Source organism: Clytia hemisphaerica, unplaced genomic scaffold, assembly GCF_902728285.1.
Source record: "Clytia hemisphaerica strain Z4C2 unplaced genomic scaffold, Clytia hemisphaerica genome assembly, whole genome shotgun sequence".
Lineage (NCBI taxonomy): Eukaryota > Metazoa > Cnidaria > Hydrozoa > Leptothecata > Clytiidae > Clytia > Clytia hemisphaerica.
The window spans coordinates 1,216,499-1,238,183 of NW_027103414.1; the positions used below are offsets into that span (position 1 = coordinate 1,216,499).

General features: G+C 35.0%; 1 protein-coding gene across 1 annotated transcript; it reads left to right on the forward strand.

Annotated features, from left to right (window-relative positions):
- Positions 1-1,219: 1,219 nt before the first annotated feature.
- On the forward strand, positions 1,220-21,496 carry LOC136797532 (crooked neck-like protein 1). Its single transcript, XM_067054113.1, has 21 exons — positions 1,220-1,336; positions 1,638-1,727; positions 1,929-1,991; positions 2,214-2,305; positions 2,820-2,978; positions 3,624-3,862; positions 4,749-4,855; positions 5,380-5,442; positions 6,617-6,715; positions 7,153-7,284; positions 7,691-7,762; positions 7,948-8,007; positions 8,209-8,289; positions 8,742-8,807; positions 9,583-9,663; positions 12,605-12,799; positions 13,781-13,845; positions 16,233-16,323; positions 16,576-16,668; positions 19,882-20,029; positions 20,644-21,496. Exons 1-21 carry the CDS (start codon positions 1,274-1,276, stop codon positions 20,883-20,885), a joined length of 2,301 nt encoding a protein of 766 aa, XP_066910214.1. The 5' UTR covers positions 1,220-1,273; the 3' UTR covers positions 20,886-21,496.
- Positions 21,497-21,685: the final 189 nt, after the last annotated feature.

Here is a 21,685-nt window from a genome sequence, read left to right on the forward strand (position 1 = left end):
TGAAAATCATACCCTTAGAGTGCATTTTCCCCCAAATTTTCGATCCCTTTCGTGCAAAAAATGGTCAAAATTCTAGCATTTTTGGTCAAAATATCTAGATTTTTCAAGAATTTTCTGAAATTTCTACCCTTACAGTGCATCTCTAGTTTTTCCGACCCTTACAGTGCATTTTAAACATATTGGAAAAGGTACCCTTAGGACCCGCACATACCCGCCGGTCCTTTTGCCCAGCTGCCCCCCCCCCCTGGGGAAAAATAGTAAGACATTTTACAACTTTTATGGTTTTTACAACTTTTTAGACCAAAACTTTGAGTTTTTGATAGGGAAAGTGGGAGAATTAGCAAATTTATGTACCAAAACTTTCTCCTGATTATGATTGAAAGTGATATGTATTATAGGATAATATTATATATTATATGTTACATGGATAATGTTTGTATAATATATATCTTAGCTGGGTCTACCATCTTGCCCTGATAGTAGAGATCATTGTTTGAACATGAGGCTAGTATAGATCTCTACTGACCCCCAGTGCACTTCTCCTTTGAGTTCCTTGCTGGGAGATTGGGCCGAGTGAGCTCTCCTCCTTGTGCCATGTGGTTTTGAGAGTCCATTCTCTCCAGCAAGGACAGTTGAAGCCTGACCATCGACAAAACAACAATGAATCTTCATATTCATTTAACTAATATATTGGCATAATCCAGATCAGCTAAGATAAAGTTTGGGATTATTTGGACATCATGTCTTACCCTATCATTGATCTCATCCAACCCACACTAGCGTTTTTCGCTTTCTCACACAAGTTTGCTTTGGTGTTAGAGTTTTACCTTTATACAAAAACGACCAAGATAAAGAAATTTAGACTGTTTAATGTTTTCGGGGTATTTTCTAGCTATAGGGCAAAAATTAGGAAAGTTTTGCTGTCATTTTGACATGGATACCAACTTTCTGAATCATATTATTTAAAAAAAAGGGTACCCACCCCCTATTTTGGTATCAATACCAACCGAGGATAACTCTTTTTTTCTAAAAAAAGGGGGACCCACCCCCATCAATACCAACTTGACTATTCAGACTTTTAAAGGGAAAAAAGACACCACCACCCGGCTATGGGTCTGGTATCTGGATGTTGACCCCCCTGGTTTTCTAAAGATAAATGAAAAAAATACTCAGTTTTAATATTGCTGCAATCTCTTATTTATGTCTTAATATTTTTTAGAATTTAGAAAAATAAACTAAATTAAAGAATAAGGCACTTTTTGTCAGCAACAAGATGGACGATGAATTTGAAGCGGAAACTGATACCAAGACCAGAAGATTGCCAAAAATGGCAAAGGTAAGCAAAATACTAACCAATTTATTGAAGAGAATTTTAAAAACTGTTATTATTTGTTATTTATCTAGTATGTCAAAAGAATAACAATATTTCAGAAGGAAAATACATAGTAGTTGGTATAGAAACATAATGAATGATTATCACTTAAAGGGCTTCTTTTCAGTGCGTCTTTGGTGGTTGTTTGGTTGATCATAAGAAGACTACAGTGAGACTGTATTTACTTCATTGTGATATGTGAAGGTAAAAAACTTCATAATAAGTCTGTATCACCTTCTGTTATGTTATTGTTATACATTTTTAGGTCAAGAACAAAGCACCTGCTCCAGTTCAAATCACCGCTGAACAATTGCTGAGAGAAGCAAAAGAACGTCAATTGGAAATTGTTCCACCTGTAAGAATACCTTATTCTTTTTATAGACCATATCTTCCCAAAATTATTTTCATGTAGCATTTTGGGATGTTTTGTTTTCAGAGCCAGGTTGGCTGCTGTCATCCTCTAGCCAATTGGTTCAGAGCACTTCTTTCATTCCAGGCTACAATATGGTCTTTGTGATCTATTTTTGATTATATATTATTAAATACTCTCCTTTAGCCTCCAAAGCAAAAAATTACTGATCCTGCTGAACTTCAAGAATATCGCTTACGAAAAAGAAAGGTATTTCTTCTTTAGTCATTTCAAGAAAGCATAATATTTTCTATTATGCATTATGCATAAAAGCATACGTCATTTTTTGTTTCATGTTTGTCATACAGTAATGAATTTACAGAATACCTTTAGGTATACCACCCAACTTCATGTTTACATCAATGGAAATTTTTATAATAATTGTCTGATGATTTAAGTTTTGACAATATTATTACCTGGTTTAATTTTCAGTTTTTTGAAGACCAGCTACGAAAGAATCGAACTTCAGTATCTAACTGGTTGAAATATGCTGCATGGGAGGAAAGCCAAAAGGAAATTCAAAGGTTTGACTTTAAATCTTGTTAGCCCGAAAAACCCATGGATATAATTCAAGGATGATGGTGAAAATAGTGATTAAAAAACACACTGAATTAAAAGCTTTCAGTGCTTGATATACCTATCAACATCTATGATGTGAGCTGTAAGCGTATGCATTTTTTGGTCCTTTTTTATATGCGTTGATATAATAGAATGCATGAAAAATTGACCTTGGGGAACCCAAATCTAAATCTACCACAAAGAGTTGAAGGAACATCTATTTAGAATATTTATCCACACACATTCCAGTGTAACTGTTAAACTGTTACTATGTATATAACTGTTCCAAAAAGACCATTTTGGGGTAGATGATCTTCTACCGAATTCGTGCCTTTTTAAGGGCATTACTAATATTAATATTTACAGTAAACATCCAAAAGGCAAAAATTAGTTCCTGTGAAAATTAGTTCTGCATAAAATTAGTTATTGTAAAAATTGAGATGAATCATAATTTGACCTCCGCATGATTTCCTCATACAGGTCAAGATCCATCTATGAGCGTGGTCTTGATATGAATCACAGGTGTGTCACCATATGGTTAAAGTATGCTGAGATGGAAATGAAATTACGGCAAATCAATCATGCACGCAACATATGGGACAGAGCTGTCACTATTCTCCCAAGAGTAAATCAGTTTTGGTAAGTCCGAGTCGACTTTTTTGAGCAAACAGTGAGAAAATTACTATCATGAAAGAGCCACTAGTTTACTTTATGCGCTGAAATCCTCAACCACATTTGTTAGATGTTATTCACTAACAGCTACTGTACTACCGCAGGCTATGCACCCTTTTAAATTTGTCTTTGCACACTTTGTCTATTGTAAGCAGTGTATGTATTTAAAAGAAAGAAATGCAACCCTGTGATTGAATAACGAGTTTATGTATACACATACATACCATGCGACAGAAACGATAAGGTTCTAATTTGTCTACAGTTTGACTGAATGAAAACGATGGTAAATCAGCACTCTCTTACCGTCCGATTTTGCGGGTCAAAACTGCGAGTTATTCCAAATCGATGCAGTCACTTTACCTCCCTCAAAATGCGAATACATAAACTCGCTAACAAATTAGTATTGCCGGTTTCATCTTTTACGAATCGCCATTTACTAAATTTTTCAAAAAGCTAGACATGTTATTGATACAAATCAATGATAAGTTTTATTAAAACCCCTTTGAAAAAGCTTTCTTGCTTCTGTTATATTAATTTTATGACCATTCATGATTTTGACTAAATTACATTTGTATAATAAGCTTCAAACTTATTAGCGGTTTTCCCTTTCAGGTACAAATACACTTATATGGAGGAAATGCTAGGCAATATTCCAGGTTGTCGACAGGTTTTTGAACGCTGGATGGAGTGGGAACCTGAAGAACAAGCCTGGCTCTCATACATCAAGATGGAACTTCGTTATAAAGAAGTGGACAGAGCACGCGCCATATACGAGGGCTTCATCATGTGTCATCCTGTTGTCAAAAATTGGATTCGCTTTGCGAGGTTTGAAGAAGGACACGGAAATCAAGGTTCGATTTGAGATTTGACATACTTGAGGCGTTACAAACTTTTGCGGGGAGATACTTTCGCGTTGTTTGCAAATTTTAGCCCTTTTCGTGAAAGTAAATGTCTTTGAAAATTCCTGAAAGGGCCATTTGCGAAAGTCTATGCTCGCGAAAAATTCTTGACAAAATAGAAAATCTGTAAAACTTCTAACTTAATAAAGATAAATGTAAGATTTATGGGTTTTTAGCCTGTTAAAACCGCATGAGTCGAAAGACAAAGGATTCAACCCAATGCAAAGAAGTATTTGTCCCCCTTAGCTATTTTTCATCAAATTCGTCAAAGTAAATGTTGCAAATTTTGCGATTTTTTGACCTCGCGAAAGCTTCTGCTCGCAAGAATTTGTACGCCTAAAGTATCTTATTTTTCATGCGGTCAAAATTCTCAGTGTCTCAGTGTCTCAATGTTGCAAATCTGGTTTATGATCAAGTGTGTAACATTTGTTTAAAAGAGTGTTCGATAACTGTGTAGAGCGAATTCATAATTTTATTTCAAGATTAAAAAAAAAAAATACTTCAAGTTTCATGCCTTATGGCAATCTTCAATTTTAAGCAATAATACTGAATTTTGTACTTTATAATAACTTATTCCCACATCCAAAAGTTAGTAAAATCAATATTGAACCTGAATATGAACTACAATCATCCTTGCACAAATAATTAAAAACGATGATGTTTTACGTATTTTAGATGTTACTGAGGTTAAGCATATCAGGATAATCACGACTACGGACGAGAAATGTAATAGGCTAGTGAAAATACGAAATTTGATTGGTTGAAACTCACTAGCCTGTTAAATTTTCGTTCGTCGTCGTGATTTTACCGATTAACTTAACTTCACTGTTGTGTTTAGGGAATGCAAGAATTGTTTACGAACGGTCTGTTGAATTTTACGGGGACGATAACATGGAAGAAGCTTTGTTCATTGCGTTCGCAAGGTTCGAAGAAAACCAACGAGAGGTAATATAAACCTTTGATTGTTCACTGTTGCTCGATCTGTTGTAAAGTGAAAAGTATTCTAGGGTTAAAGAAAAAGGAGGTTTTAGTTACTGATTGAAAACCAACGACGAAATCGTATCGTGATCATTTATTATTTGTATATTATTTGTTCTGTTTAAAACTTCTTAAAGGTTATATTTTGACATAAGTGTTCCCGTTCCATATCAGACACATGTTTCATACCAGTGTCTGCCTATTGTTATATTGCGCTGACATAAGCAAAATTAATTTTTTTCCTATTTCTGACCAATCTTGCTCCACATACTTGTCAATTCAATATAAATTGTTTATAAATTAAAATTGATGAGTAAGCAAACGATATCTATCTTATTCAAAAACAAAACCTTTAAAGATAAAAACCAAACTAAATCGTTATCTTGTACTTCAGCCGAATATTATGTAGATCCTGGTGGATATCAATAGACTACTCATTCCCCAGTAATATTCAATCTCTCTACAACCTTTCTATTTCTCTTGACGTTTAGTTTGATCGAGTGAGGGCTATCTACAAATATGCTCTTGACAAGATCCCAAAGCAAAACGCACAGGTAAGCCTCTTCTTTTCCTAAATATCAATTAACTATCTAGTAACCTGTTGAGGGCTCTGACCAATTTATACTTGTCATGCAGCAGATGAACAATTTGACACTTTGACGTATTGCAGACATAGTTCGGACCCCCCCCCCCTTTCTTAAGGGGGGGATGATACCTTCCAAAAAGGTGAAGAAGGGGGGGGGGTCAGAAATTTTCATTAAAAAAGGGGGGGGGTAGCAAGGAGGGGGGATCGTTTAAGAAGGGGGTCTTACATATATTGTAGATAATTTTCCAGCACCGTTATGAAATTTGGTCTGCATGAAAGGAAGTTCTTTATTTTCACTAAAAAGTATTATATTTGCCAGACTTAATTTTTCTTTACTGTTTCCCTTCCCTTTTTACCATAAAAAATTTAGCCCAACACCCTCGGGGGATAAGCATTTTTAAAGGTTGTGGGGATGCCAAAAAGGGGGGGGGGGGTCATTTAAGAAGGGGGGGGGGTCAGACCCCTTTCCGCACTATGGCAGAAGCTTTGGGTTTGGGTCTGTTCCTGTAGGGGAGACTGCCAAACTTATTGTCCAGATACTCGTTATTATCAGGTTGTATGAACTCACAGAGATAGCTAAACTTCAATCGAGCTTTCTTCGTCAAAATATTTTTTTGTGGAATGATAAAGCTCTGTTGTAGTCTTTGGTATTTCATTTCGCCAGCTGAAACACGACTCCAACGTAAAAAAGAGAGAAATTTACTTTAACAACGTACCATTACGGTTTTAAGATATTTTCAATTCTAATCAACACCTCTTTCATTTTGAAGAATCATTTTCGCCGATCATAAGCTTTTGAAGTTGAGCCAATTGCCCAAATAATAAATATAACCTTGTATTTTCTCCTTGAGGGGTTATACTATAAAATAGCGCTTCGTTATGCAAACATCATAATTATTACTTTTCTAATTTTTGACCGAAATTCAACCCCACAATCTTTTTGGTCTTATTTAAAAGTCGTGAATGTTATTACTTTTTCTTTGTAATTGAGTGTAATTTGCGTGCAAGCGTAATTAACGCAAAGGGTGATGGGGTTGAATTTCGGTCAAACAGAAAAATCAATGTCTATTTTTAGATTCACTGCGGTATGCTATTACAACCCCATATAGTTTATTTATTCTGACTTTCTTTAATCTTTAAAGGAATTGTTCAAGAATTATTCAACGTTTGAGAAGAGGTTTGGAGATCGCTCAGGCATCGAAAATGTGATCATTAGCAAAAGACGCTTCCAATACGAAGAGGTATGGGTACTAGAAGGGATGTCATAACATTTCATTCATCCAATCACGCTCCGCTCTGCTCTTAAGGGACGTGGTGTTTATTTGACTTATCGAGTTCACCCGAGTTAGTCAAGCAGTATTTTCTTTGCCCGCTGAAAACGAAGGTGAAAGCGAATGCGACTGGTTGCTAGTAATGTCATGTTTAAAAAAAATGTAGATTATTTATTATTTGGTAGCACGATTATTTTGCTTCATTCAAATACTGAAATCGAAAACATATTTGATATCTATCCCAAACCTGAATAAGAAAATTCAAAGTGTTAACACCAACTTCTAAACAGATCTTCTAAGAGCAATGCTGGGTTGTGTACTAAATGAGGATATTATGTTCGGGTTTAGAATACTAGTGGTTAATGCTGTTGACTGTAAAGGATACATCTGAAAATTTCTTTTTACAGGAAGTGAAATCGAACCCAAACAATTACGACGCATGGTTCGATTATGTACGTCTGATGGAGAGTGACTCTGAAGATTGGCAAACCATAAGAGATGTCTATGAACGCGCTATTTCCAACATCCCTCCCGTGCATGTAAGGCTAAAACATTTAAATGTTTTTGATAGTATATAAAATGATGTATGATGTTTCTTGTAGAAGAAGAATTTTGAGCATTGAAAATGATTTGATAAATCGAAAAGCTTCTGCTCAAAACAAAACTTGATGCATATCATTTGTTTTTTTTCAATTCGATTCCATGGCAAATGTTTGAAGATATTTAAATAGGTATCTCCGGCAATCCACATTGGTATCAAGGATGTTTATCCAAAACATCGCATAACGCTTTGGTTTTGTTTAACAACTTTAAAATCGTCTTGGCATTGAACTTTTTAATAAAATTTTCATGAGACGACATTTCGACATTTATATCATTTATATCAAAGACATGATTCTCAAGGTATAGTTTGTACTTGTTTTTAAAAGTGTCTTTTTCTCACAGGAAAAGAAGCACTGGAGAAGATACATCTATTTATGGATAATGTACGCTCTCTTTGAAGAACTAACGGCTAAGGTACCTTTTTAGTTGTCTCTTATGCAGTCTAAGAAGATGCACTTCATTTTAAGGCTCGGTTATTAACTTTGCTCTACGCTATAAGGGCCAGATTTTGAGAATGCCAGTTATGGCTGTATTTTCGGTTGTTTTCAGATCGAATCCCCGCTGTCTGTACTGAAAGTTTTTCGATTTATTAACTACAGGACGCCGAGCGAACCCGTCAAGTATATAAAGCATGTTTAGAAGTCATTCCCCACAAAAAGGTAATATTTTTTATTTAAATTTTATAAAGTTGGGAGAAAGTTTTTTTTCTCGAATAATCAATTATTTCTCCAAGAATCTTTCAAAGACCCAATAATTCGTTAGGATGTTTATACTGTATTATATCCACAATGGCAAATCATACTTCGGAGACTTTGTTTGTTTAATTTTTAGCTTTCATAATGTTTCTTCAATTTCTTCAGTTCACGTTTGCAAAAATTTGGATAATGTACGCACAATTTGAAGTTCGACAGAAAAACTTGAAAGTCGCAAGATTGACTTTGGTAAGAGATATCGTTGTCGTGAATGGAACGAAACATCTTTTTAATTAGGATTATTACTTGACAATCATCATTTACTTGTTGCAGGCACGACGGAAGCTTTTTATATCTGGTACGGCGAATGAGGAAATTTGAGCGATTTTATAGCGATTTTACCGACGAAGAGGAAAATTTCGTGTATTTTTTTGTGAAAATCTGGTATGGCGGACGCCGTTGCGTCGTGCCTGCACTGGAATAACTTTTTGATATTTTTCCCTGGAATTCTAGAAATTCAAATCCGATTCTAGAAAGAATTGCCCTATATGTTGTGAAGCCATCGAGTTTTATTGAATCTGTCAAGCGAAATCAAAAAATCCATTCCATATAATGAAATCTGTTTCGGTATGTCAGGAATGATCCGAGGCGTATCACTTATCATGAAGTTTCAATTTTGCGGATCTTTTTCTCTTTTTCAGGGTTCCAGTATCGGAAAATGTCCGAAAGACAAATTATACCGTGAATACATCAGTCTTGAGCTACAGGTTGGTTCATTTAAAACATAGTCATTATAAAAAGCCCAGGTCTGAGAAGGCTTTAGTTTCTTTCTTTTGTTAACAGTTAGAGCTTGCGTTCGCAAATCGACTTGTTTTGCTTACTTTAATAAGACCAATCCCAAGAGGGTAACGTGATCAAAAAGTATGCAATTCTCAACTTGAATTTTGTTTAATAACAAAGGAAAATTTGACAATAAAGCTAAAACAATACATTGCAAGACCAGAGTTTTTTTATAAAGACTATATTTAAAACTTCCATATCTTTAAAGGGACATAACAGTACTTGCGAAATTTGTAAACAAACTGTATGCAGCGGATACAAAATGAAAACAAATGTCACATGTCAAATAAAAAATCAAACCAAATATGGCTAATTTTGATTGTTCAATTGTTTTACAAGTTTGTTTTGGACACGTGATTTTAATTGTTCTCTTTAATGACACGTGGTTCGCGCAATGTTTACATTTTACTACTTTTATGTCCCTTTAACCATTGTTCCCATGCACGCAGTGTTTCACTATTTTGGAGCTTCATTAGGACGGTGGGCCCCCCCCATAATGTCAAAATTACATTAGCTGCAAAAACGAAACTGAAATTGTTTGCCTATCAACACAACATTGATACAGAGAATATATTTAGGAAGGTCTTACTTTTCTTAAAGGGGTTTCCACTTATTAAGTGATATGCTACCCTAATAACTTTTCACGGTTATTATGAGTTTAAGATCAATTCTTTAGGGTTTTACGCTTACTTTTTATTCTAGTTGAGAGAATTCAACCGTTGTCGAAAATTGTATGAGAAATTTTTGGAATTCAATCCAGCCAATTGTACCACGTGGATCAAGGTAACTAGTCCTAGTCCTAGAACATGTTATTTAAAAACCTATGCTCAAAATAGGGCTGTTAAAAATTGGTAATTTAAATTATTCTTGATATTCATGACGTAATTTTTTATACGGTACGGAAACACCCGAAAAACTACGGACGTTTGCCACCAGTTTTGAATTTAAACAATGAAACTGGTGGCAAACATGTGTTTCCGTAAAAGGTTACGCCATGAATATCAAGAATAGATTGGATTCTTAAATGCCAGGAATTTTTCAATCTTATAAACTCAATTCCGAAGATCTGAAAAACTATTCACTCATTCTTTTTGACGTCACGAATCACAGAAAATTCATGATGTTTTGTATCTTTGGAATAAGTTATGTTTAAAATTCGGTTTTGCTGTTATTTATATATGCAAGAAATCGCCTAGTCATATTGTAAAATCTGTGTATGAAAATTCTTAGCAAGCAGCACGCGAACCTTATGTAAATGGCTCACATGCAAATTTCAAAAGTAAAGTAAAATTTTAGGTCAAAGTCCCTTTAAAAACCTTAGAAATCAGTGAAAAATCAGTTTGGAAAAAATACAAACTGTTTCTTGAAAGAACTAGACATCAAAACTAGCTTTTCCCACAGATATTTTATACTAGCCATAGCTTTCACTAACTGCCACCCGCTTGTACAAATGCTTGTAAAAACTAATTAATGCTAATTTAATTAAGGCTTTTTAATGCTTTATAGCAAAAGTTTGGAAATGATTTGAAATAGTTAGAATGATTCTTCTCAACAGCTTTTACTTTGAGATATCAATGAATAAGCTAACATAAATGAAACATATTTTTTTCTAAAAATGTGAATTACTTTTTACAAAGAATAAAATACGAATCTTAAAACATTCATTAGGAAAAGTGTCCAGGTAGAATCAATTACAGACAGTTACATAGATACTAAACCAGTCAAAAGACATGCAACTATATTTATTTCAACCAATTTGAAATATAAATGAAACATAGTAGAACCAAACAGCATAAGAAATGCTATGAGCCAGAAACATAACGAGCAGGAACCAAAAATTGACAGGTAACAACGTACTTAGGAGTTTTTCCAACGGTTTAACAAATGATATCGTGATCCAAAATTGTTTACATTAAATGGATTTACCAGTAATCTAGAAGCTGTAACAGCGTCGTGTAAAGGATGGAAGATGATAGGACGTAACGTGGTAATAGTATCAGTAACAAGGCAATATTGATGAGCAGGAAGCAGGTATTAACAGGAAATAGCGTACATTCAGGACTTTATCCAACGGCATGATAAGGGATCTCATGGACAAAATTGTTTACATTAAAAAGATATGCCAGTTATCTTCAGTCAGGACCTCATTTCACTTTATCGATATTACGCAAACGGCAGTGTGCGCTAAATAATCTTGGTTTCGCTTTCGATTTCAAGCAAAGGTCTTAGCAACAGGGCGCGCGTACATAGCAACGGGGCTGGGTAGAAAAATCTAAACATAGAATTAAAAAAAATAGCGATCATCGTATAAGGCACTAAAAAATACACCCTTTCTATGTTTAGTTTGTTCTACCTTGGATTTTAACTGAAAATATCTTCAAAAAAACCTTTGTCCGCTATCAGCCGCGCGGTAATCTTTGGATTTAAAACCTACATAAGCAAAAACGAAAGTTGTTGTGAAGGAAAGAGTGAACGCAAGACAGAAGGTTTGGTTGTGTTGATCAGGTATGTTTTTATTCTATCCGAACTAATGTTAAAAAAGACCAAAGAGGTCCTGACTGATCTTGCAGTTGTAACAGCAATATCGTGTAGAAGGATGGAAAATCATGACGTAACGTGGTAATAGTAGCAGTAACGAGGTAATATTGCGTTGTCAACGTAAACGAATCCTCATTCATAAAAAGCTTAAAGGGAAAAATAAGAAACATGAAATTAGATGATATATGGTGAGTGTACTGAAATTTCCTCAAAAATAGTTCACAAAAGTTTCTTTCAATCTTTGATAATAATTTCCCAAATAGTGCCTGGTAAGTATCAACAAGAACACAGGTTAATAAACATAAAAGATTAATAAAACCAAGTCTTATAAAAGTAGACAAAGAAAAAAATATTTGTACTTACTGGCGAAGTACCATAACACAGGATCTTTAAGCATTCTTGTTGGGAGTAGAGTATGTTGAATCACGATTGTCGAATAAATTTAGTTACAGTGGAATTTGGTTACCAATTCAACCACCAACAATAATCACTTTTGTCCATATTCAATCATTGTTCTACTATTATCATTGCAACCATTGTCCATTATTGGTGATAAACTGTTTTGTTTAATCCCAAAGTCAAAAGTAAATGCGTTTTGACTGCAAGAGGAGAGAGCTTGAATTTAAGAAAACTTCCAGAAACTTCTCCATTCCATTTCCTGCATGTTGACCAATCGGGCAAAATTCTACAAGCGGAATAGAATCTCGAAAGCTGAGTAAAATGCCCGCGGCGCCTGCTATAAAAAAGAAAAAGTTTTTAGGCTAGCAACTGCCGTCCCGGAAAAAAAACCGAACATTTACGGAAGAGACTAACTACGGGGATGCGCGACAAAACAAAAAAACAACAAAATTTCGAGATTCCAGTCCAATATCTATGCGTGAAACTATGAGTGCCTCCTCGTCGCTGCGCTCCTGCGGGGGCAATAAAAACACTGATATAGCAACTCCGTTCCTAGCTGAAGCAAAATAATCCGCCCTCTTAAAATTTTTTAAGTCATCACAGTGTCAAACAAACTTCAACAGTGTAAACCAAGGTGATTTACTGTGAGCTGCTTTCAGCAAAGATGGCGGATTTTATTTTGTTTATTTATTATCTTGGGAAATACAGAGTTTTATATAAGATATCTGTGGCTTCTTTACCGGTCGAAAAGCATTATTGTTTTCATTTCAAAATTATCTTTTTTAAGTATGCTGAAATGGAGACCATTCTTGGTGACACGAGTCGAGCACGAAGTATATACGAACTAGCAATCGCACAAACACTACTCGACATGCCTGAGGTCTTATGGAAAGCTTACATCGACTTTGAGATTGAACAAGAGGAATTCGAGAGAACCAGAGACTTATACGAACGGCTACTAAAGAAAACACAACACGTTAAGGTAATGTTGTTATGCCAACGCACTATCATCCACTTAGCGTTTATGCCAAAAAGTTTTATTTAGAAGGTTTCGAAGAGGTCGATTTCTAACGTTCGATTTTTCATCATAAAGATTTTAGATCAGAACTTTTGATATCTTGTCCAAAGTTGTCTCGGACGACACTGCAATAACTAGTAAGAAGGTCGGCAAAATAACGACGTTTTGTGGCCTGTAGTGACGTCATAAGAGACATCGAATTATGCTTAGTAATAAATCTACTCTTCCTCCCATATTCTCTTAGATTTGAGAAAACCAATATTTCAAGCTATCTATGTACAAAAAAAGTCTAAATTAAGTAACCACGCTATTAAATTTCCGTTAGTTAAGCGACTCATAACTGGCTCAAACATCAAAGAGGTGTTCTAAATTACGTTGTATATGAGTTTGCTAATGTTTTCTTATTGTTTTTCCTGATTAATTTTTATGATGCTAATTTTGAATTCCGTCACTTTTATTATATAATAATGTTTGTTTTGTTATTTACTTCCTCGTGTTATTAGCACGTTGCAAGGAGTGTAATTAATTTAATTTACCCCCACCCTAAAATCTCCATACTGTAGCTTCATATACAGAAATTACAAGTTAAACGCCCAAAGTAACACGATAATAGGGGCTAAATATTTAATCCATAAACGGTGTTTATTCGGGCCTACTTTTGCGATTTCTTCGATAAAGCAGTGTGGCACAAATTCACATCTATATATCTCGACAGAGGAGCGGTTCTGCTACTAGATCTGACCCGCGATTTCGGGACGCGTAATAGAAAATACTTTGCAATCAACACAAAAATCATATATATCTCTTTAATTTTGCTCTAAATGTCGCCTCTCAAAAGAGGAAAGCGTCTGTTGATGTTTTATAGTTATTAAGTTGAGAAGAACTAATGGTTGTGCAGTTGGAGATTTTTGGTTTAATTCTGTAAATTTTCTCCTATTCTTATAGGTTTGGATAAGTTACGCTCAGTTTGAGATTGGAACAGATGAAGAATACTGTGTCGAAAATGCAAGGTATAATTATACTTTATGAAGCTTGAATAAGCTCAATTCAGACCATTATACAAATTTCGAGTAAGTTTGCCGTATGGATAATAATATGGCTTGAGAATTAGAGCTCTGCTAAAACAAATTCCATCTTCGCTTGAGAAAGCTATGCGACTGCAGTCATTAGCGAGTTTATGTGTTTGTACTTTTGGGGACGGGTAGAGTGACTGAAGCGCTTTGGAATAACCCGCAGTTCTGACCCGCAAAATCGAGGACGGTAAAAGTGCTGATTTACCGTCGTCCTCAGCTGGTCAGGATCTAAGTAAAATTGAAGCCTTACCGTCTCCGTCGCAGAAAAATGCACATGCATAAACTCGGTATTATTGGCCAGGAGGAAGCTATCTACCTGAAGATAGGAAGTACCGTCTTTATCTCTCCTTTATCTTTCCACACTAACCTTAATCACTTGCTTTGTAATTACTGAACACTAAGCAGAGAGGCAGAGGTGTTCTTGGTAAGACCCGGCATAAAGGTTCCGGTGTCAAATCCACCTGATAGTTTTCCATCGAAATCTACAAACAATACACACAAAAATATAACACGAAATATGTATTAGTTGTGGTATATTGCTTTGTCTACGTATTCAAAAAATTTCCGTCAATAATAAAGTAGTAGTTACATTGTTCATAAAGTCCAAACATATTATTGGAGAAATATCCTTCCTTACAACTTCCTGGCGTTTGGCGATTAGCGACCACATGATTTGACAGCCATTTGATGGATGTGCTTTGTATTCCTTGAATTAATGAAATGCTAAAAAGATTTTCAATTTGCCAACCACTATTTAGCTACACGTTCGTCTTTTTATAAGAACATTCAAAACTTTTGAAGCCAGTGGACATTCTTAACTTTTTAGTTTTAAGCCTAAAAATGTTCTTAACATGTTCTTGTTTTTACCATTTTGTGAGTATTTTTGTCATTCTCCTAAGAAAATAGGTGCTTTAGGGTCCGCAAAGCCTTAAAATGTTCTTAACTTGTACTTAACATTTTGGCTATCGAAGCCTTCTTATGTTTTTATAGAAAAAACGTGCCGAGTCCGAAATAATTTAGGCAAAAAATGTTAGCATATGGCAGTCAATTTAAAAATAAACTGTTTTGCATATTGATATCAGCTTAATCATTAACTTTTACGGGGCGACTCCTGCAATGCTCACAAATTGTTCAATTCTCAGCAACATTCTATCGACTGCAGGACATGTCTCACGGCTATTGTGAACCTTCCCTTGAGACTTACTTATTTATAGAAATCTACTTCTATTAGTTTCCTTACAAAATTTCCTAATCAGTAGGCTATACACACGGCTTTAGAAAGATTAGTGTAAGGTAAAAAATGCCGCAGGATTAAATTTAATTCCGTTTCCCTATTTTTAAAGCACTTGCGTAAGACACATTGAATTTCACAGGCAGCGTGAGAAGTCTTTGTAGGGGAGTTTCAATAAGAGTGCATTTAATTTGTATATTTGTTATTTCTATGACCTTCTTACCTGATAATGTATCCTTGCTTAGATCCCCACGAGATGGAGTTTTTACAAGCTCTTATTTGATTTGGTAAGTCGTTAACCAGTAATAAAACAGCGTCACTTTTATTACTTCCACTGACCAATTATTAAAGTATCTTATAAAAACTCCATCTCATCTGCTTTTTCTAGGGTCTGCTCATTCTTTGATGAACTTTAAATCAACACACGCAATCCCTTAGTTTATTTGCAAGTCAGAAGCATTTTCAACTGTTTTGAATATCGGGCCTATAGTAACTGAAAAGGATTTAGATCTTATGCGGTCTTAAATGGGCTGTTCCGTTAAAAAACCATACAAGGGGGTGGACGAACCTTTTCAAGTCACAAAAACATTATTGAGAATGTGTAGATAACGCCCCCCCCCCCTGGAAATTGGCAAAATTTGCAAAAATATCCTTGGAAAAATGAAAAACGCTCCCTGGAAATTTTTCTCAGATTATCCTTTGGAAATGTTCGTCCACCCCCCTGTATGGATATGAAATGGAATGGCCCAATAAGAGGGCTAGTGGTTAAATTGACTTTAAATCCACTACAAATAAATAAAAAAGCTAATCCCTGTTTCACCTGGGCTGTCATTCATAGCTCAGACCAAACAGAAAACGAAGTACCTTTTTAAAAGGTTTCCTTACACATTTTTTTGAAAAGGGAAAACCCATGCAATAATCAGGTTCCCCGAGTTTTAAAAATTGAGCGAAATCGTTGCATAGGGAATTAGCAAGAGATTTTGGTTGAGTTCACTTGGATAATTTAAAGAAATTGGCCAAAAAATCTAAGTGTCAAACGTGCCCTTCAATCATACATTTTTTTCATATAATTCTCTCGTTACTTTTTCAACAGGACGGTGTACAGAAAAGCCGACCAATCACTGCGAAGCGAAGAACAAAAAGAAGAACGAATGCTACTTTTGGAAGCGTGGAGAAAATTTGAGGTATTCTTTAATAAATTTAAATATAATATTTGGTGATTTCATAGTGCAGGGCCAAAATATAAGTTTCCAATTTCAAATTTTGTATTTATATTACTCGATGTTTAAGACATTTGATGCGAGAGGGGCGAGAGGGTCACACTATTCTTATCTGGCCAATCTCCAAAGTATGTTTCAATTTAACTTTGACTCAGACAGTTTTTTGAATACGCCGGGTCGTTAGAATATTTTTATGAGATTTTTATTCCGCAATAGTACGAAAAAGGCGATTCAACTTCTCAATCATCGATCGAACGAATGATGCCGCGTAAAGTGAAGAAAAGGAGAAAAGTCGAAAGCGAAGATCAGGTAAGGTCTTATCTGAACATTTTAAAATGCTTGAACAAAATCTTACCAAAAAATTATCATTCATAATATCATTCTTAGGGTATAGAAACATAACGCTAATGATTCGTGTGTGTGTTTTGAAAGCTTCTGCCAAATAAAATTGTGCCAAATAAAATTGTGACTTTTAGTTTAAGGCCTACTTTTATTCACATTAAGGTGACTAATTATATTTTGATATGTTAATCAGACAGTTTTGACCAACAACTTGCGGAAATTAAATGCAGGTGAAAGGAACAGAAAAATACCCTCTATCGCCACATAAAGCTTTAAATTAAGAAGGAAATATTTAAAATGCCGCTATAACGATTAAAATGATCGATAAACCTTTAGCGGGCTATTAATTAACCGTTACCCATTATTTTATAAGATATATCTTTAAAAAGTCGCAAGAAGCTATCATGACCTAGCTATACGACAATTTTTTCTTTTTTTTACTAAACCCGATATCTAATAAAATTTCGAAATTTATTTCTATTTACCAATGAAAATTGTTTCCTCGTTTACTTCTATACAAGAAAACTCCCTGGAATAGCTAAATTTACCCCCAATGTTGAAGATATTGATTTTTCGAAGTATCGAACCCCCTGGATATCCTACTTTATTAGTAAAGACCCCCTGGATATCCACTCTTAAAAATATGCTCAACCCCCTGGATATCCTCTCTTATAAAGATGCTTACCCCTGGATATCGTATTTTTTACTTGAAAAGGCACTTTACCCCCCCTGTGGATATCCGCTCCCTTGTAGATATTTAACCCCCTGGATATCCACTTTTGAACAAAAATCGTTAACTGTATTGTAACTGTAACCCCCTGTATATCCGATATCCTCAACAGTAGGGGGGGGGGCACGGGGCACGGAGCACGGACTAATTCTGGATAAAATATCTACCATGACCAAGAACCTTTAATCGAACAAAATTTATTAAAGTTCATTGCCAGGGATGATTGTCATGACTTTCTTAACCAATGATGTGCCACTAATAGCATGATATGAGGATATGAGATCGCCCGATTTTTTTTCCTGTACCGGTCCTGTTTTGCACCTGTGAGCGCCGTAATCCATGCCGCCCTATTTTTTGAACCAGCTTGAAAAAGGAACAGTTGAGATTGGCATTTTTTTTTAGTTTGGTGTGTGTGTGAGCGCTAGATTAAAAAACAATCGTGATCGAAATCGAAAATGAGAAAGATTTGCAGATTTCAAGTTAAGGAGTGATAGCATTTAATGAGTTAAAGGTTTTATTTTTACATAAGTGTTCTCGTTTTGTATCAGACACATATTTCATATCAGGACGGTGCCTGCCTATTGTTATATTGTGCTGATAGTGATATGAACAAAAAAATGTTTTTCTTTCCGCCTTTCTGATCATCTTGCCCCACATCCGTGTCAATCCAATGCGAAAAAGCTTGTACATTAAAATTGAGGAGTAAGCAAACGATATCACTCTTATTTTAAAACAGAACCTTTAAGGGCTTACTTATGATTCTCAACCTTTTGTATTCAATCGTAATTCTAATTGGCTGTTGTTGGCTAGATTGTAGAATCCTTTTGGTATAGCAAGTGCCCCAATAATATTTGACTGCAGCCAGTACCTAAAATGAATTCATCGTACGTGATTCGCTTATTATTGATCCCACAACATTTTTCTTCCTGGGTAGACATCAAAACATACGTCAATAGGTGTTTGACTGCACATGTTTTTTTATATAAGAACAAAGAACATAAGGCTTCGATGGCAAAAAGTTAAGAACAAGTTAAGAACATTTTAAGGCTTTCCGAACTCAAAAAAAGCCAATTTCATAGGAAAATGGACAAACATACATAAAAAATGGGGAAGATAGGAACATGTTAAGAACATTTTAGGCTTGACAGCCAAAAAAGTTAAGAACATTCAAAGGCTTAAAAATTTTTGGATGTTTTTATAAAAAAACGTTTATGTAATAACATGCAATCGTTGTCTCCAAATAAATGAAAAAGCCATAATAGACGGAACATATTCATTGGTTGTCTACAGATAAGTGTTTATCAAATTAATTTTTGCAAGCTTCATTATTGTGCAGTGATTTTATACAGCTGCCGTTTTTATATTGCATTAATACTTTGTAATCTGTTGATTTTATATACGCCAAGTTACACCTGAAATAAAACGGCGTTGCCATAACTTTATAACACATAAAGTGTAAGGTTTCTTTAAACTTTCCTACATAGGTTATGATTTAGAACCATCTTAGCTTTCTCTAAAAATTCCTTAAAAGTCGTATTAATCATTGAGTTTAATTTTGAATTCCGAACGATGACAAAGGATAGAATGTTGAAACCAATTACCTCATCATCACCTCTGTAACTCTTCCTTCACAACTCACGATCACCCATTACAGTTACCAGTTCCTCAACCTCTAGCTCTGTTTCCCGTCTCGGAATATTAGGAAATGCGTCAGCTGGACACCCAAATAATATATCTGTAACAGTTTCTCGTGTTTCGCGCAAAAGAGTAGTGAAAGGACAAGTGTAAAAAAGCATTCCACCTAATGATTTTAGTAATTTGTTTTGATTTCAAATTTTTTGACGCGCCCCAACTAATAGCGCTCCGTTATGCAAACGTCATAATTATTACTTTTCAAATTTGTCCGACATCCAATCCCATAATCCCTTTCACTTTGATTTCAAAATCGTGAGAGTTGTTACATTTTCTTTGTTATAAGTGTAATTAATGTGCACAAGAAATTAACGCAATGAACGATGGGATTGAAACTCGGGCAAATAAAGAAAGTGATGTCTATTTTTAGATTCACCACGGTGTGCTATTGTTTCTCTTTCAACTTTAGACGTTTTTTTATTCGAGTAGAGTTTCAAAACTGGGCATCATTGGCCGCAGCGCTCCTAGAAACAGACCTTATATTACACGTAGATGTCAGGCGATCTCGTATGTTACCTTAAATGGGTTTTCATGAAAAATACATAGGCTGGAAAATTAAAGTCTGAAGACAAATCACGCTTTTACTCGAAATTTTTATGTGCTTGTTACATGACATTTATTTCTGATTGGTTCGAATTTATTGACACTAATAAAGTTATCAGCTGTAAGTTGTAAAACAAGTAACATGTTTTGACTGCATAATTTAGCAACCCGTCTATTGTTTGTGCAGAGAACTCATATTAAATTTTTTTTTACAGGCTGACAGTGGGTGGGAGGAGTACTATGATTATATATTCCCTGATGAAAAAGACAACCAACCAAACTTCAAACTCTTACAAATGGCCAAGATGTGGAAACAAACGAAAGATTCCGATTCGGATTCCAGTTCTGGTGACAATGAAGAAGGTGAGATACCATTTTTGTCCCAACCATTTAGTGAAAGTCTGGAGGGAAATTTCGGGTATTCTTAAGGTCGCTCTCCACTTGCGCGCGGCTGCGATCGCACCTTTTGGCTTCAATCCTTTTTGATTGGAAAAAAGATTACGTCATAAAAATATAGCGCGCGCTCGAAAAAAAAGTTGAATACATTTCAACTTTTTTCAACCGTTACGTCAGATTGCGCCAATGGAACGGTTTCATTTTTCTTTTGACCAATAGTGTGGAAGCTTTGATCGAAAAAGTGTTATCGCAGCGTGCGCAAGTGGAGACCGGCCTTTGCTTGGGGATGATTTTTTGACCTATCTTTTGACCAACGATTATTTGCTGATAAGGGGATGGTGATTATAAGTTCAATTCTTTCAATGCATCGATGTGCGAGGTTAACTGAAATGTACCTTCATTCTTCCTTACTGGCCGGTGCAAAGGAACGAATGAACTCTTCTGAAAATGCCCGGTTACACAAGGATGCAACTGCTTTAAAAAACTTGTCAAAAAACAAAGCTTATCAATCCTCATCTCGTTATTCCCTTTAGTTGTTTGATCAAAAATAAAGATTTAATCATTTTTATGTTCTTTGAAAGGAGGCGAAGAAAATGAAGAAGCAAAAGATACAAAAAGCGACGGGGAAGAAACGAATAAGAAGAAGAAAAGAAATTCATCTTCTTCATCTTCATCAAGTGATGATAGTGACGGAGAAGATGAAAATGAAGACAGTGAAGAGAAACAGACTCTCCCTTTACCATTGGATCTCAAAGACTTGGATAAAGATGAGAATTTCAGTGATGATTCTTCTTCCTCTTCTGATAGTGATGACGAAAATTGAATCATGCCTTGTCGTTAATTTTGTAATCGAAATTTTTTTATCCTGTACATTGAACGGAGTATGGAAAAATAACCTTCATTAAGTTATGTTAGTTGTAAAGAAGTTGATCATGGCCAAACGATGAATTAAAATGAATTCTTAGTTGAGTCTTTCATACATGGATGGTGATATGTTTTATTTTGAATGCTAGGCCTTCATTGGTGGCTTTTAAAATGACTACACCATAAGTGAGGTAGCAACTCCACTCTTGAGAGAGAATTGCTATAAATCTGGATCGTATAAAACAAAGTGGATTTTTTTTGTACACGTTTGAATGAAGGCGTTGAAAAAATACGAAAAATACCAATTCTAGAAGGAAAACCTTAATGAATTAATGTTGGCTAATTTCCTCTGGAGTATTCGTTATTAGCGAAAAATGCTTTATAAAGATGATGGTAAATGACCCCTTCATTAACTCTATGACGATATTGGTGTAATTTTGTCATGTTTTCTTTTTTGAAAAAAGTGCCAAAATAAACGGGAACAAAACCTATAATTTTTCTTTTATATTTGTGTCTCTCATTTATCATAAGATTGACATAACGAGAAAAATATATATTTCTACACTCTAATTATCTCAGATGTCGGATTTTCCTGCTTAACTCGCGTCTCCGGTTTTCTTTTTAGCTTTTTTTTTGTATAGGTTGTACGTTGCTTTAGATTAATGAAGATCAATTCTCATAATCCAAGGTCCGGTTGTCCTCGTTATGTTGATTAACTACAATATTTTTCATAAGAAACACAAAATTAGGATCGAGCCT